Source organism: Protomyctophum parallelum (assembly GCF_964188405.1).
Source record: "Protomyctophum parallelum genome assembly, chromosome: 21".
Taxonomy (NCBI): Eukaryota; Metazoa; Chordata; class Actinopteri; order Myctophiformes; family Myctophidae; genus Protomyctophum; species Protomyctophum parallelum.
Genome location: NC_139713.1, coordinates 21713650 through 21728760, shown reverse-complemented (window position 1 = coordinate 21728760; position 15111 = coordinate 21713650). Strand labels below are relative to the sequence as shown.

At 42.2% G+C, this 15111-nt stretch overlaps 1 protein-coding gene across 1 annotated transcript; it reads right to left on the bottom strand.

Annotated features, from left to right (window-relative positions):
- Positions 1-10532: 10532 nt before the first annotated feature.
- On the bottom strand, positions 10533-14732 carry barhl1b (BarH-like homeobox 1b; the record flags this gene model as incomplete). Its single annotated transcript, XM_083793624.1, has 3 exons — positions 10533-10815; positions 11897-12119; positions 14279-14732. The coding sequence occupies 3 exons, from the start codon at positions 14730-14732 to the stop codon at positions 10533-10535; spliced, it is 960 nt and encodes a 319-aa protein (XP_083649750.1).
- Between the last annotated feature and the right edge of the window lie 379 nt (positions 14733-15111).

The window sequence follows — 15111 nt, the reverse complement described above, 5'->3', positions numbered from 1 at the left end:
TTATTATACGGCTGAGTTCGGGGACTTTCAAAAGGGACGTGGCGCAGCCGTGCAGCACAGTTAAACTGGGACTTTCGGTACCCATCAGGCCCTTGTGAGCCTATGTGAAGACGACACCACAGAAGGCATCTGCAAGGGAGGCGTCGCATCCAGTTAGCAGACAACTGCTGTGCTAAAGAGGTTAAACTGCTGCGCCTGGCACAGCCAATTGTATTGATAACTGTTTGAAGACAGTTTTCTCCCCTACCTGGCATCATGCTTCACAATCTTTATTCAGCTTGCCACTCCAGACAAACTTCAAACCCAGGAGAGTATGTTTCCTTCTGCTCAGGTGTACGCATGTGGGGTGTGGGATATTTGTGGGTGTCTGTGTATTTGCTGTGTGTGTGTTTGTGTGTGTGTGTGTGTGTGTGTGTGTGTGTGTGTGTGTGTGTGTGTGCGTGCGTGGAGCAAGGGGCTTGTGCTGCTGTTATGCTATCTCTATTCTAGAAACCAGGTCTCTGATCTCCCAGGCAACATGGCTCCATGTAAATACTGTATATCGTGTCAGTTTGTCTGATGATGAAATGAGCATTAGAATCCGGAGCAAGGCAGGGAAACCGCACCACTTTCCGACTATTAAAGCTGTCCTCTCTGCATGTGAGATCTCCAGCTCCTGCTTGCAGAAACCTTTATTCTATAACGCATACAGTAGAAGTGTCTTCGCCCATCTGTGTTTGCTCTTGACTTCTTGGTCTATTTCCATTTTTGTTCTATCACTCACTGCCTGTCTTTTTCCGCTCAGTCCCAACTCACACTCTCCTTTCCAATCTCTCGTCATCTGCTTGTTAGCCTGGGGTCCCCTCCTTCGCCTGGAGTTATGCCTCTGTCAGGCAGCTGTTTGGCCAGCCCTAGGGGTCCTCAAAGGCAAATGGCATGTCAAGGAGTGGTCACGGAGGTACCTAGTGTTCCCCTGTTGTTAGCCTCACAGATGTTGGTCTCACTTGTCCAATTAGGGCCTGTTTTGTCGCTCCTTTAAGTCACTAAGGCCACACACCCATGGCTGATTCTCCAACAATCCCAGCGCCAACAAGTAGCCTTGTATACCAACAACACCTGATGCACTTTCAGACACACATACCGATACCGTACACGACAGGGACACACAAGATCACATGTGTCAAAGACACACAGAAATACACATAATGACACACCCACACTCATGCTGATGATATGTTTACATGTGTGCATGTGGATCACTGAGTATACAATAATTACCTGTGTTTTATTTTTGTATAATTTTGGTGTTAATTGCCAAATTAACCCACTCATGACTATGTGATATGGTACCAAACAATGGGTTCCTTTGGACCTGCCTACTGAAATCCATGAACTGCCTTGTTTTACATTGTCATATGCGACATGCCTGCACCCCAATCAGCGACAAGCATTAACAGACACTTCCCAATTAACTGCCGTTTAGAAATAGTTCAGTATTTAGTTTGGTGGAAGAACATTTTGAGAGCCAACAGTCTGACTGTATCGAAAGACTAGAGCAACCAACATTGCAGTCAATTGTAAGCAGGGCCAGACACCGATTGATTAGATAGTTATCTCATCAGGTACTATCTAATCACGTGTCGCCAAAATTAGTATGGTTCATCCTGAATATCTTGTGTGAAAAGTTATTATATTGGCCTCTTGGTACCGTAGTGCTCGATGATTGATTGATGAATTAATTGATTGGTTGATTGAATATGGGACTTTATTAGACATGCAAACACCATAGGTATAGAGTCATGCATTTTAGCTAAAATGATAACACAAAAAAGTCACGAGGACTTGTTTCCATTGTGGTCGTATAAGGAAAGGTCATGCAGGGATTATACTCCAATGGTTTGGGTTCAGCATCCAGGGAGCATGAACACGCACCGCAATTGTCATATATATGCCCATTCAATTTTGAGATATCTTGTATGCAATTGGAAAATTTGGCCTAAAGGTGGTGCACTGAAATCCCCAGGTTTCATCCTCCAGGGAACATGAAGGAGATTCCATTCCAAACCAGACAGTAACTAGATTGTTTGGGACCACGTGGTCGTGAATTGACTGACCGACCAACAACAACAATAAGAGCTAGTGGGTTAGTGGGACTAAACATTCAAACACACACAATGCACACACACACACACACACACACACACACACACCTTTTTTCCCCTCCTTTTTTCCCTGTTCTACAGATTTGATTCAGAATTAACCTGTAATATAACCCTGTAATAACATTTAAAAGTATACTGTATTGGCATACTGATGTACGTATTATATTTATATCAGTTGCTGTAATGATTAATTAAAATTTTATAGCGATTCATCATGGTTCAAACTAGTGTTTGTTAATGTTATTGTTTTGAACATAACTGCATTCTTTTTCAAAATCATACCCACATTTTTGCTAAACATGTGTACACAAACAAACAACACTGACATTGTTCGTAGTATAGGAACCTATATTTTTCTACAAAGACCACATGGCCCTTAACAGAGCTTCCGCACAAACGCACGCGTGCACGGCACGCACACAAAGACACATGCATTGAGAGGTCTAATTCAAAAATGCGTGGTCCTATTCTGCTCTCTGCCCTCTACCAGGAGACAGTGTATGAGAGAGCTGCCAGACATCACACGGTAGGGGCGTTAAAAATACATGTATACCACACCTCATCATTTATTGATGGCCTCTCCTCCCTTTATGTTTATGAGGTGAGAGGCTTCCCTGTGGCCCTGGACAATGACCCCCCCCCCCAGTCCAGTGGAGTGTCCGAGAACCTGCCCGTTCCTTATAATTTGGCCCACTTTTAAATAAGGCCAAATCATGATCAGTCTATATACCACATACTGTATAAGCCTTGTGTGAAATATGACGCATATTAAATTGCTTCTTGTCCCGTGGAAACCTTGTATTTTGTGGCTTGGAAATTTTGACTTTTTAATGGAAGTATTGTTTTGTGATCAACATCCGATCTACCATGTTTTTTTTATATATACTATAGGTGTCAAAGAGGTGAAGCTTGGTGTACCTTCAAAGAACCTGCCTGCATGGTACATGGTTCAAGTGAACACAGGAGGAGCAGGCTATTACCATATTACCAGTTACGAGTTTGTCCCGCAGCAGCTGTGAAATGCTGTCGGGGAACGTTTCATTGTCTAGCTATAGCTACACGTGCACTCATCATCACTGCAGGGAATCACTAAACAGTTGTCCAGCCAACCCTTATGTACAGCTGACGCTGTATACTACAATGAAAAACTGATCTGAGATCATACACACGAAACCTCAGTGTTAATTTATTTTGGTTACATTTGTCCACTCTGGGAGATACAAATGGATAAATTTACTCTGAGGATTGTAGGGAGTGTTATTTGTCTGAAGTATTAGATTATTTCCTGCAAGCAGTAAATAATTTATTTAGACTAGCCCTCTCCTTTGATATGAGTCTGTTTCTCGCTGTCTTGGTGGTGAATGTAAAAAAAGAAAAACGTTCCTGCATCACAGGAATAATTTAGCATTTTACCATCATTAGCACACAGGCACCCAGCACAGATTAGAGGTGGGGTATCTGGGCTGGTAACAGATACCCTGCATGCCTCACTGGACACTGAACTGTGGAGTTCACAGTCGCTTTGCTGGCCGTTGTCTAGAACAGTGTTTCCCAAACTTTTGATACCCGTGACGCAAAACTAGTGAAAATAGCAGACCTACAAGCTCACAACTTGTCACTTGGCGCTGCGTTGTGAGCTTGTAGATCGGCTATTTTAACTATACTTGTTTTCTTTAATTTATGGAATTTCTTTGATTTTTCTTTTGTTCTGAAAAAAACTATTCACTTTGTTTTTAATTCATGGAAATCTTTGTTTTTTGGGGGGGAGAATGTATTTTGAAAATGTTTTGAATTAATAATTAAAAACCAAATGTAGGGAACAAAAAATAATAACAACTGATATATAATAATACCCATACCAGTGTGTCCATGGCCTATAGTGTTTGAAGTCATGGGCAGATCTCCTTAAGATTTACTCCTTGCGCTTTAAGGGCGTTTTGGGGTGTACGGCCCCCACAGGCATCTCCCAGGGTTGTTTGGTTGGGGTAGTGGGGGGGGGGGGGGGTGAACGGACGTGGGGGGGTGCTGCTGGGGTCAGGACCCATGAGTGTTTTATGATGTAGTCCGGCTTGAAAGGCTGCCGAGGGAGTTGTGTATGGCCAGCCTTACAACAGTTTATTGATTGAATAATCTCTGTGCCTGCATGTGACAGTGATGTGGCTTACACAGACCCCCTGCAGTGAGGTACAGAGATGTTATCTTTTGCCGGGGGTCACGTTGACTGACTCCCATTTATTTAGGATGTGCCGTTTAGCGCACATGTTGGTGTCGGAGTGTCTACAAAGCAAGAATAACTGATTACAAGAAAACACATATAGTTTCAGTTATAGTTTCTGTGTGTGTGTGTGTGTGTGTGTGTGTGTGTGTGTGTGTGTGTGTGTGTGTGTGTGTGTGTGTGTGTGTGTGTGTGTGTGTGTGTGTGTGTGTGTGTGTGTGTGTGTGTGTGTGTGTGTGTGTGTGTGTGTGTGTGTGTGTGTGTGTGTGTGTGTGTGTGTGTGTGTGTGACTGACTGCCCCATTCCACCTCTCAACACTGTAAAATACATTTCCACACTCACATTTTCACAGTTAAATTAATGCTCGTGTTCTTTTTTTTTTAAACAATGTAATCATATTAGAGAACCTATTCCCCCCCCCCCCCCCCCCCCCCCTTTTCCTCCTGTCTTCTTCATAAGGCCTGGTTTATGCAAGCTCACAAAGCCTTGCATCAGCTGAGTGCTGGGAGTTTGTAGATCGTCTATCGTCATCGTACGACAAAGTATAAATCGGACTTCAACCCTCCCCTCTGTTCCGAGAGGAAAGCTTTCATTATTTGCTGAGATTGGGATGTCAATCCCTGTGCCTCTGACCCAAGTTTGTAGTTCCCCCCGTCATATTGGGGAAATGATTAGTGGGGTTATCTCTACATTCCGCCTCTACCACACTTTTATTTCTTCTCCCCATCGCATATAGGCCTATACCTCCAGGCAAGGAGTGGGTTTAACCAGGACATTGCCATGCATGAGGGGAAAGACTGCTTCTCTTCTCTTCTCTCATTCTATCACCACATTCACTTGTACACTTCATGATACCTCATACCGACTGTGTATGATGTTAATGTTCATTGCTGAATCAGAATTTTCTGCCTGTTTCATATGTATACGTGTAGGTCTCGGGCCTTTGGGCATCTTAGTCAGTTATACTGACTAATATGTCCAAAGACTATTTCTAAGATTTGAATAAGGCGATGGGGGGGATGCTAACACAATTACTCACTCATGCACATGTATAGCAAGAACTGCACATAAACAGACCATCTCTCAAGGAGAGAACACAGACTACACACAAAATATGGCCTAGTTTTCCTTGCCCATTTAACCCCTGAACCGTAAATGGACATATACATCCATATACAAACCATGCATGTGTTATGTCCATGACACTTATATAACAGTGTGTAAGCCTATATTGTTTACATATGTACATGCTGTCAACCACTCACATTATGAAAAGGAAGACAAAATGATATTTTTGCACGATATATTGTCCTTTGTACTTTTCAGTCATTTTCATAAGTTTCCATGTTTCATTCATCAAATATTTATATATATATATATATATATATATATATATATATATATATATATATATATAGGCTTAACAGGGAGGAAAACGCACACCCATTATGCGCTTGGATGTTGGATAAAAAGCTAAAGTTTCTTTTTCTGCATGAGGAAACAAAGTCAAACACTTTGTTTGGTGTATGGCACTTGGGGCCTGTCTGTATAATAGCATGGTTTGCTCTATTTTTAAATGCTCCTCTGAGTTCACATCTCGCCATTATAGCTTCAAAGGGTATTCTAAAATGCCCTACATAATATGTAGGGTACGCTATAGGCATATGGGAATAAATGAGGATATATAGCCTAAGTAATAGGCTATACTTGTGCATTAGAACTACAAAATTATTTATTTTAATTTATAGACATTGTTGGAAAAGGGGGAAAAAATAGCCATGCGTTCTTGAACATTTTTAATTGATCTATTTTTCATCTTCCCTCGCGGATTATAACAAAATGTTAATAGTGTATAGCCTAGCCTGCCTGCTATATAAACTATTGAAAACGCGATATCTTAGACATGCAAAATATTTGCCTCTGAACCATGATCTAAAACATTAAAAGGAAATAGGCCAACATACAAATCGAGGAGGGGGAAAAAGAACTCACCATGCAACAATACCAACTTCCAAGTTATGTCTTGATTTGGCTATACTAGGCTATACTCTTAATTTCCAATCCTCATAAAGGTTGTTTGGTTTCGTTTTTATTTTGGGGGCAATGAGCTTAATCAGAGTCACTGATCCTTCGGGCCTAAGCCTCCTCCACTGTTGTGTTTTTTGTCTGCCGGGAGCTCAACGAGACTCCATCCGCACTTCATTAACCCTGAGCCGGGGACAATCCACAGTAAGAGCCGAGGGATTATACCTCCAGCCTTTCACATGCAAAAAACCTCCGCGTCATCCAACAAGACGCGGGGCTTTCCCCCTATAATCAGCTGCATGTGCACTTCGCAAGAATAACCCTTTTCATGAACGCTGAAAGAAAGGGGGTTCCGTCGTTATTTGAATCAGTCACGGACTCTTATGATGGCTATCTAATGATCTTTTGGCAAGTTGGTGGGCTGTCTTTCTCTTTCTTTTCCCAATCAAAACCCCATCCGTGATTATATGGCAGGGATAAGCTAGCTACGCTACTGTATATTTAATGCAATTTTACGCATCATAAACGTGTCAGTTTAGTTCGTCCGTCAGTCTGATATTTCACGGTATTGGTCAGTGGAAATATGGGGCCATAACAGGTGCCATGCGAGAGTCACAGCGGGGGGTCCTGGGACTCCTGGCTATCAACCCATTATCGACTTTCAATTAAAGGCTATTAAAGTCTTTTGTCTAATCGTTAACATCCTACACGCCAAGTCTTGTCTGTCAGATTGAACTCCTTAACCCCAGGCGTTGTTAGTATGGCCTGATATTTCGGTTGGGTCCGCAGCAGCAGTCAGACTCCGATTAGGAGAGGGAGAGAGGTGTCTCGTATGTGTGTGCTTGCGTGCGCGCGCGTGTGTGTGTGTGTGTGTGTGTGTGTGTGTGTGTGTGTGTGTGTGTGTGTGTGTGTGTGTGTGTGTGTGTGTGTGTGTGTGTGTGTGTGTGTGTGTGTGTGTGTGTGTGTGTGTGTGTGTGTGTGTGTGTGTGTGTGTGTGTGTGTGTGAGAGAAGATGGGGAGGGGTGCGGGAGGGTGTACGGAGGGAGTGGAGGAGCCGCGCTGACCAGCTGTCCTTGTGCTGATCTCGGCCGGCACTCCCGGCAGTCGGTCCTCTTCGCCCGGCCACCAGCTGTTGAAGCCGTTTGGCAAAGAGGGCGCATCCAACACCCTCAAGAAAGAGCGATGGTGGAAACAATCAATTTCCAAAATGGGATCATTTAGGGCACTTAAACAATTGCTCACATAACATTAATATTTCATGGCCCTGCATTGTTTATGGAAGACGAAGGAAACATGGCCCATAGCAGGCCTATACTGCTAATTCTGTTCGTCGTTGGGAGCTCCTCCCTGCATTGGACAATGGTCCTCTTCTAATCCGTTAGCCTTTTTCAGAAGACACGATGCTGATGATCTTTTATTGGCCGCCGTGTGTGTGTGTGTGTGTGTGTGTGTGTGTGTGTGTGTGTGTGTGTGTGTGTGTGTGTGTGTGTGTGTGTGTGTGTGTGTGTGTGTGTGTGTGTGTGTGTGTGTGTGTGTGTGTGTGTGTGTGTGTGTGTGTGTGTGTGTGTGTGTGTGTGTGTGAGAAAGTGTGCACGATATTTCCCATCAAACTTTCCAAAGAGCCTCTTACACAAATCATATTCGCCAATAAATAAATAAATAATCTAGAGAGAGAGAGAGAGAGATTGAACTTTCAATACTATATAGTAAATCTTTCAGTAAATCTCAGAGCGGCCTTTAAAAGGTTACGGCAATCAATGTAGCTTGCTCCGGCGGTGACATTCTTATTAACTTTTTTAGCATTGACAAATTCAATCCACCAAGGTAACTAAATAGTGAAACGGTGCTTGACAGACATGTTCGAAATTATTCAAACACAATTTATTCTAATAGAATTCCGAAAGCCCGCGCGTGCCATTTTCTTTATTTATTAATTTTGGATCATACTTCCAGTAGCCTAATACATTAATAAATAAATAAATGTTCATTAACTGTCACAGGCCTCAACCTTTGCGCTTTGAAACAGACTGCACGTGTTCATAATCATTTTAATTAAATTACCCCAAAATATTAAAAAATATATCTGTGCAGGCTATACTCGCATAACATAGGTAGGCTACCGCAGCCGTTAATTGTTTGCACCTTTAACGGCCGCGGTTGGATATCCTATGCGTTAATGATAGCACCACTTTTTGTTAACTTGCACAGTGCACCCCCCCCCCCCCCCCCCCAACTCCAACCCAGCCAGAGGGGGGATGCATGCCATCCATGGTGGCGTGGGATTTGACAGCAATACACACACACACACACACACACACACACACACACACACACACACACACACACACACACACATACCGAATTCCCACAAAATATGTTCCCATTCCTCCATGCATGCAGGTGCACAGCATGCAGGCAGCAATGCCATCCACTGTCCACATCACCACATATTGTACTATATGTCCACACCAACATATGCCAAAGTCAAAAGAGTCGCATGAAACCATGCAGACTCACAAGGCATACAAATAAGAGGATTGTAATATCGTTGGCAATGTTCAGGACAGGTCATGTCAATTCGTTATTAAGCGATGGAAGGTTATATCATCACCGGTCGTGTTAAGTCCTACTAAGTTTGGTTTGGGTTTTATTTTAATTTAATACACAAAATCAACCAAAAATAAATGAGCGGTGTCACTATAGCACTGTGTATACAATGTACTCCGAGTCCAAACCACGTCATTAAATGAAAGAGCTTTATTTCCACATTTATAAAAGTAATTCTCTTTTACATCAAACCACCCCCTTCTGTCTCGTTCGCCGACGTCTGCCGTGACCGTGAACTTAATTCTTCTTGAAAATGAACTTCACACAGAACGTGTTCCTTCGCGGAGGGAGTGGCGTGTTGGTGGTGTTGGTGGGAGGGAGGGAGGAGGGGGGCAACTATATAGGAACGAAAAACGATCCATAAATACGAGAACCACTCCACAAGTTGATATCTGCAATATACATTTTTCACCAAAGAGATTAACAAGGTTTATCACGGTTTCATATGGAATAACATAAGTATAATGCACAACTTCTGTTCAAATACATCTAGCAAATCAAACAGGCAAGTAGGTCTGGAGTGGACCCTGCAGGCCCAAGACCACTATTAGGCTTGTGTTTATCAAAAACCGAAACGTGTGGTGAATGTCTCCTCTCTCTCTCTCCATTCTGCTGCTGCATGGGATTCATAAATTGCTTCTTTATAAATTACTCAACATTTGACTCCACTAAAACTTCAACTCAGAACATGAAAAGACTGTACTTTAACGTATTTATTGTTCATAACTGACGGATGCCCATTGTGGACCCGTTCCCTTTTTCCAGACAGTAATGTATACATGTGACTCAATGAATCGCCTGTTATGTATAGTTTTCTTGTGGCTAATCTAGCCTATATTATCTTAAAGTGGATGTACGGTCCGAGAAGGACGCAAAGAAAAAGTATATTTAAAATCAAGTCTCTTTCGAATAAAATGCAAAATATTCTTATATACAAGTTTATGAATAATCATATGGTTTTGTTGTTCAATTAAAAAGTAACAAAAAAACTTTAAAAAAAAATCTTAGAAATTTTACAAAGCAAAAACAAAAGCAATACTTAAAATTTCCATTGGACTTTCTGGAATTCATATACGTGGATCTATTTAATTCATATTAACGTGGGAGGATATTGTTTATATGAATACAAACATTGGTCCCAAGCTATGTAAATGTAGTAATAATAATAATAATAAATGCCATTAAGTGGACTAATGGCATTTATACATGTAGGTCAAAGTGCCACCAGCGAGCACTGAAATAAGGACACAAATAAATAAATACATAACTTAAATGCATAGTCAAAATAAATACGTTATAAATAGGCTTAAACCTCGTGATGTCAAGAAAATAAAAGAAAAAATACTATCCACATAGAGAAAGTCATTAACTTCTGGCTCTCGGCATGGGCCATGTATAGCTTATACAGTTTGTTTTTTTGTCTCGTTTTGTGTTGTTTCCCCCCCTTTCTTTCTTTAATTCTTTCTTTCTTTTTCGGCTCTGTCCTGTGTGAGTCCCTGCATGCACGCTGCCATGTGGCGGGCATCAAATCTGCACCGGCCGGCTCACCGCTGTTGAGTTGGCCGCGGTAGCACGGACAGAGGGGAGAGCGGGTCGCCGCCCCCCTGCAGGCCGTGGAGGAGGATTCTGGGCACGAGGGGTCTCTGGAGGGCCGGCGGCGGCGCCGAGGGTCCCCGGTACAGATAGAGCGCCGCCCCGGGGTCCAGGTTGGACATCAGGCTTTGAGGGTAGAAGTAAGGTGACGGGAACATCCTCTGCAGCGCAGAATAATTCCCAGCTTCCGCTAGCAATTCTAGCCCGACAGCTGTCTGTCTCTTCCACTTTGTCCTGTAAAAAGAAATGTGTATACGTGATTTGACACTGTTGCCAGATGGCCACGCACTTGACGTTGGCGCACGCGTGAACCCTGCATGAAGTTTATTGCATGCATACCTGCAATAAGCTAACACTTTCTTAATTGATGTCTAAATGCTACATACAGTATAGCTTATGAGCTTGCTAATGTAGTGTATTTATGGTGGATCGAGCAATTCGGTATAAATAAAATAAAAAATAAATCAGCATCCTGCCACTTGTATTCACACCCAAGGATATCTGTTTGTTATACCACTATGCACTCCTTGCAGGTGAATAATTCATAATAAAGATAATTGAGTAGATATAGTGGTTTGTTTGAATAATTGATATGCACACATGCAACAATGCATTATTCATATTCCAAAGTGTTGTTTTTATATTTATTTCTGTCATTTAGCTGTCTGGGTGTCAAAGACCTCCAAAATGTGCTTTCCGCAGCTGCATCATGCGAATGAATTCCAAATCAACCTAGTGGGCAAGTGCTTGTTTTGCATTTACCAAATATGTAACAGTTTTTCTGTTTATTTGTGTTTATTCTGACTATTTCTATTTATTTCTTGCAAAAGGAAAATACAGAAATTGACAGATAGTACAACAACTACTGTATTACATAAACAAGTGTTCGTGTTTTTGTTTACAACGTAGTCCTAACTCCTAAACTCGAGAGGGTTTGGTTTTTGCGGTGACACGCACACATGGCCCCGAGAAATCTTGCCAGCTAATCTGAAAACATGGCGCCCTATATATATGAAGCCTATACTGGCTATGGCCATTGGTGTGTGTGTGTGTGTGTGTGTGTGTGTGTGTGTGTGTGTGTGTGTGTGTGTGTGTGTGTGTGTGTGTGTGTGTGTGTGTGTGTGTGTGTGTGTGTGTGTGTGTGTGTGTGTGTGTGTGTGTGTGTGTGTGTGTGTGTGTGTGTGTGTGTGTGTGTGTGTGTGTGTGTGTGTGTGTGTGTGTGTGTGTGTGTGTGTGTGTGTGTGTGTGTGTGTGTGAGATAGAGAGAGAGAGAGAGATCTGATTTCTTATTCGCCGCTTCCAGTTAAGTGCTTACCTTCGGTTTTGGTACCAGGTTTTGACCTGCGTGTCGGTGAGGTTGAGAGAGGCCGCCAGCTCCATCCGGTCCTGGACGCTCAAGTATTTCTGCCGCTCAAAGCTGCGCTCCAGTTGGGCCAACTGGTGGTCAGTGAAGGCCGTCCGAGCCTTGCGAGGTTTCTTCAGACGGACGTGAGGACTATCTCTGCTGCTAGATATCTCCCTGTCTCCTTCCTCCTTCACTGCAACATAACACGGGGACGAGTTCACATTAGAATCAGGCCTGCATTCGTGCATCCATATGCCCTATATTGTAATATCAACAAATATAGCCTATATATATTTGTTCCACATTCTTTGTGTGATTTAAGTGAATGGATGTTTATTAGAATATAAAAAAAGAGACTAAACTTTACTAAATTAGGAAAGTTCGATTTATCTATTTCCCCCAGGCAGTAGGCTACTGAGATCCAGACGTTTGAATGTGTGCCTATAGGCTATATGGAACTATTTGATTTAGGCCTAAATTGTTATGAAAAGCCAGGCTTATATATTCGCGCTTCCCAATGTGATATTTCCCCCATCAGCAGCTCATCTCCTTTGTTCTGGTTCCTAGTGTCATGTCGGGGCGTGCATTGATCTACAATTCTTATACTCAATTCTCTATAGTTCACACTCGAAAAAGAGGGAGAAGCGAGGCGAGAGAGCTTGGTAGTTGAATAGTTGAGTCGTCTCTAGAAGCACAATAATCCGCCTAATTGAGCCACAAGGGAAGGCGAGTCTTTCAACCACGACCGGAGGAACTTCACAGGACCGTGGAAATGAGTGAAATAAAGAGCCGGGGCGGCCTTTCCGCGTTACAAATCTGATTAGCACTGTGACAAATTGCATCAAATCCCCGAAATATTAGGAGGAGGATTCGTGGAAATCAAAGTACCGGAGCCAAGGCACTATATGGACTTTTGGTTCCGCAATCAATGTGTCGATGAGGATCATGTGGCACTCTGTGACAGTACAGCGACACACACTGCACACACACACACACACACACACACACACACACACACACACACACACACACACACACACACACACACACACACACACACACACACACACACACACACGCGCGCACACACACACAGTGTGTCTGTCTAATTGTTGCATGAGTGAGGCCTATAAGCTCATACACTTAAAAATGTTTTAATGATCAGTAGCAATAATTGTCAATATTGATGCTTAAATCAAATAATAATAGTAGCCTATATCGTAATTGTAAATAAATAAATAACCGGAATTAAATTACTAAATACAAAAAATAACATTAAATGTATTCATTGCATGTATTATTATTGGAAATATATTGGCTGCATAAATGCCAGTGCTTTCCAGTATAGCCTACAGCGGCTGCATGACTTCCTTCCAGACAGACACCGCTTCATTAAACTGTCAATGGAGGTGACATGTCTGTTATGGCTGACATGATTGGAAACAGAGAGGCCCTTGATGGCATTTATCTGGAGGCAACCTTGTCATCTCTCCCTCTCCTGCATGCCTCCCTGACACCAACAGATGCTTTCAAGACATCTGCTAATGTAATCAAACACGCTGGAGATTGAATTATAATGCAATAAACGCAATGAAAATTACACTTCAATGGACGATAAATATAGGTTATTTTATTTATGTTTTTGTGCAACTGAAAATGCTGGTATATATATATATATTTTTTTTAAAGGTCAATGAGTATAATGGCCTGCCAATATACAGCCTTAGTGTCAGGCTAATGAGAGGTCAGAATTATTATGAAGTAACATGAAGTAGGCTAAGGGGTTTCCTTAAACTTGATTCTTGCAGGGTGGGGGAAAAATGCAAGTAAACACATTTATCTAAATACAACACTTGTTGTACAGTCATGTTATTTTGGGTTTAACTTAAACAATTTATCATTTAGCTTCTATACCTTAGAAAACACTAAATAATGTAATTTGAAGAAGAAAAAAATACTATTAAAGAAATTTGAGCAAAAAAAGAAAACACTGATCCGCAGACTGTTTTTTTTTACAAGCTATAGCATATACTTTTAAATAAAACATGCACCACACTGTCTCATTGATATTTATATTTTAAATATTGTTATGCATTTTTTAATCATCGTTGATTTGACTACACAAATTGTCAAGTATCAAAATAATATTTTGCGTCCTAAATTTAGACATATTAGTCATATTAACTGTATAGTTGTCAGTCATATTAAGGCCTCTTACACCACGTCATATAGTCTCTATATGCCTATAACTCCTTAATCATTTTTTTTAAACAATATATTTATTGACTAACTCCATAATCTTGACACACCACCACAACCACAAGCTTTTCTACAACCAAATGATATTCTTACCTTTGTATTCGCTGTCCGAGGAGGAGTTGCTGTGAATTTTGTCCATGAAGTCTTCTGCTAGTTTCGAGGCGAGTCTTCCCGTCTCTTGAGTCGGCTGGCCATTACTTGAGTATGGCGCGCACGCTGCCAGTGGCTTACAGTCCGCAAGAATATCTCTTATCAGGAAGGAAGAGGTTACTGTCCTCTGCTGGGATCCTCCAGACATCTGTCCGTGCTGTACTAGGTGCTGTGGGAGTCCAACTCCGTGACCTTGCCTCTGCGATACCTCCTCCACGCACTCCCTCCTCGGCGACGGCGGAGAGGAGCAGCCGCTCTCCACGTCTGATCTCGGACTGAACTCCAGCGGGGAGCGGCACTCCCCGACCAAACTGCCCCCCTTGGACACTGGACTTCCAGGCCTGTGGGAAAGCAACGAGTCGATCCCAAAACTGGATCCGTTGGCGGATGCCTCCATCGTTTCGATGAGCGCAAGCTGAGCTCTTCTGTTCCGTGCGGGCCTCAAACTATACCATTGGTATTCAGAACAAGTTTTGGACTGTTCTGGCTCAGTTTATCCAGCTCAAGGAAACAACCCGCAGTTTTTCGGGTAGATACAGTGTATTCCTCCACTATTCCCTGTCTCCCAGTTGCCTCTTTAAGAAATATCCCCAGGCTAAGTTACCTTGGCTTACAATAACCGTCCATGCATTCGAAACATATTTTTTTTGCCAGGCTATTATTCTAAACGCACGAGTCCTCTTCAAATCGATGCAGCCGTGAGTCTCTTTTGACAGCTTAGTCGGTTTTCTTTGTAAATTTCCTTTTAACTAAAACAATAAAAATAAAACAAACAA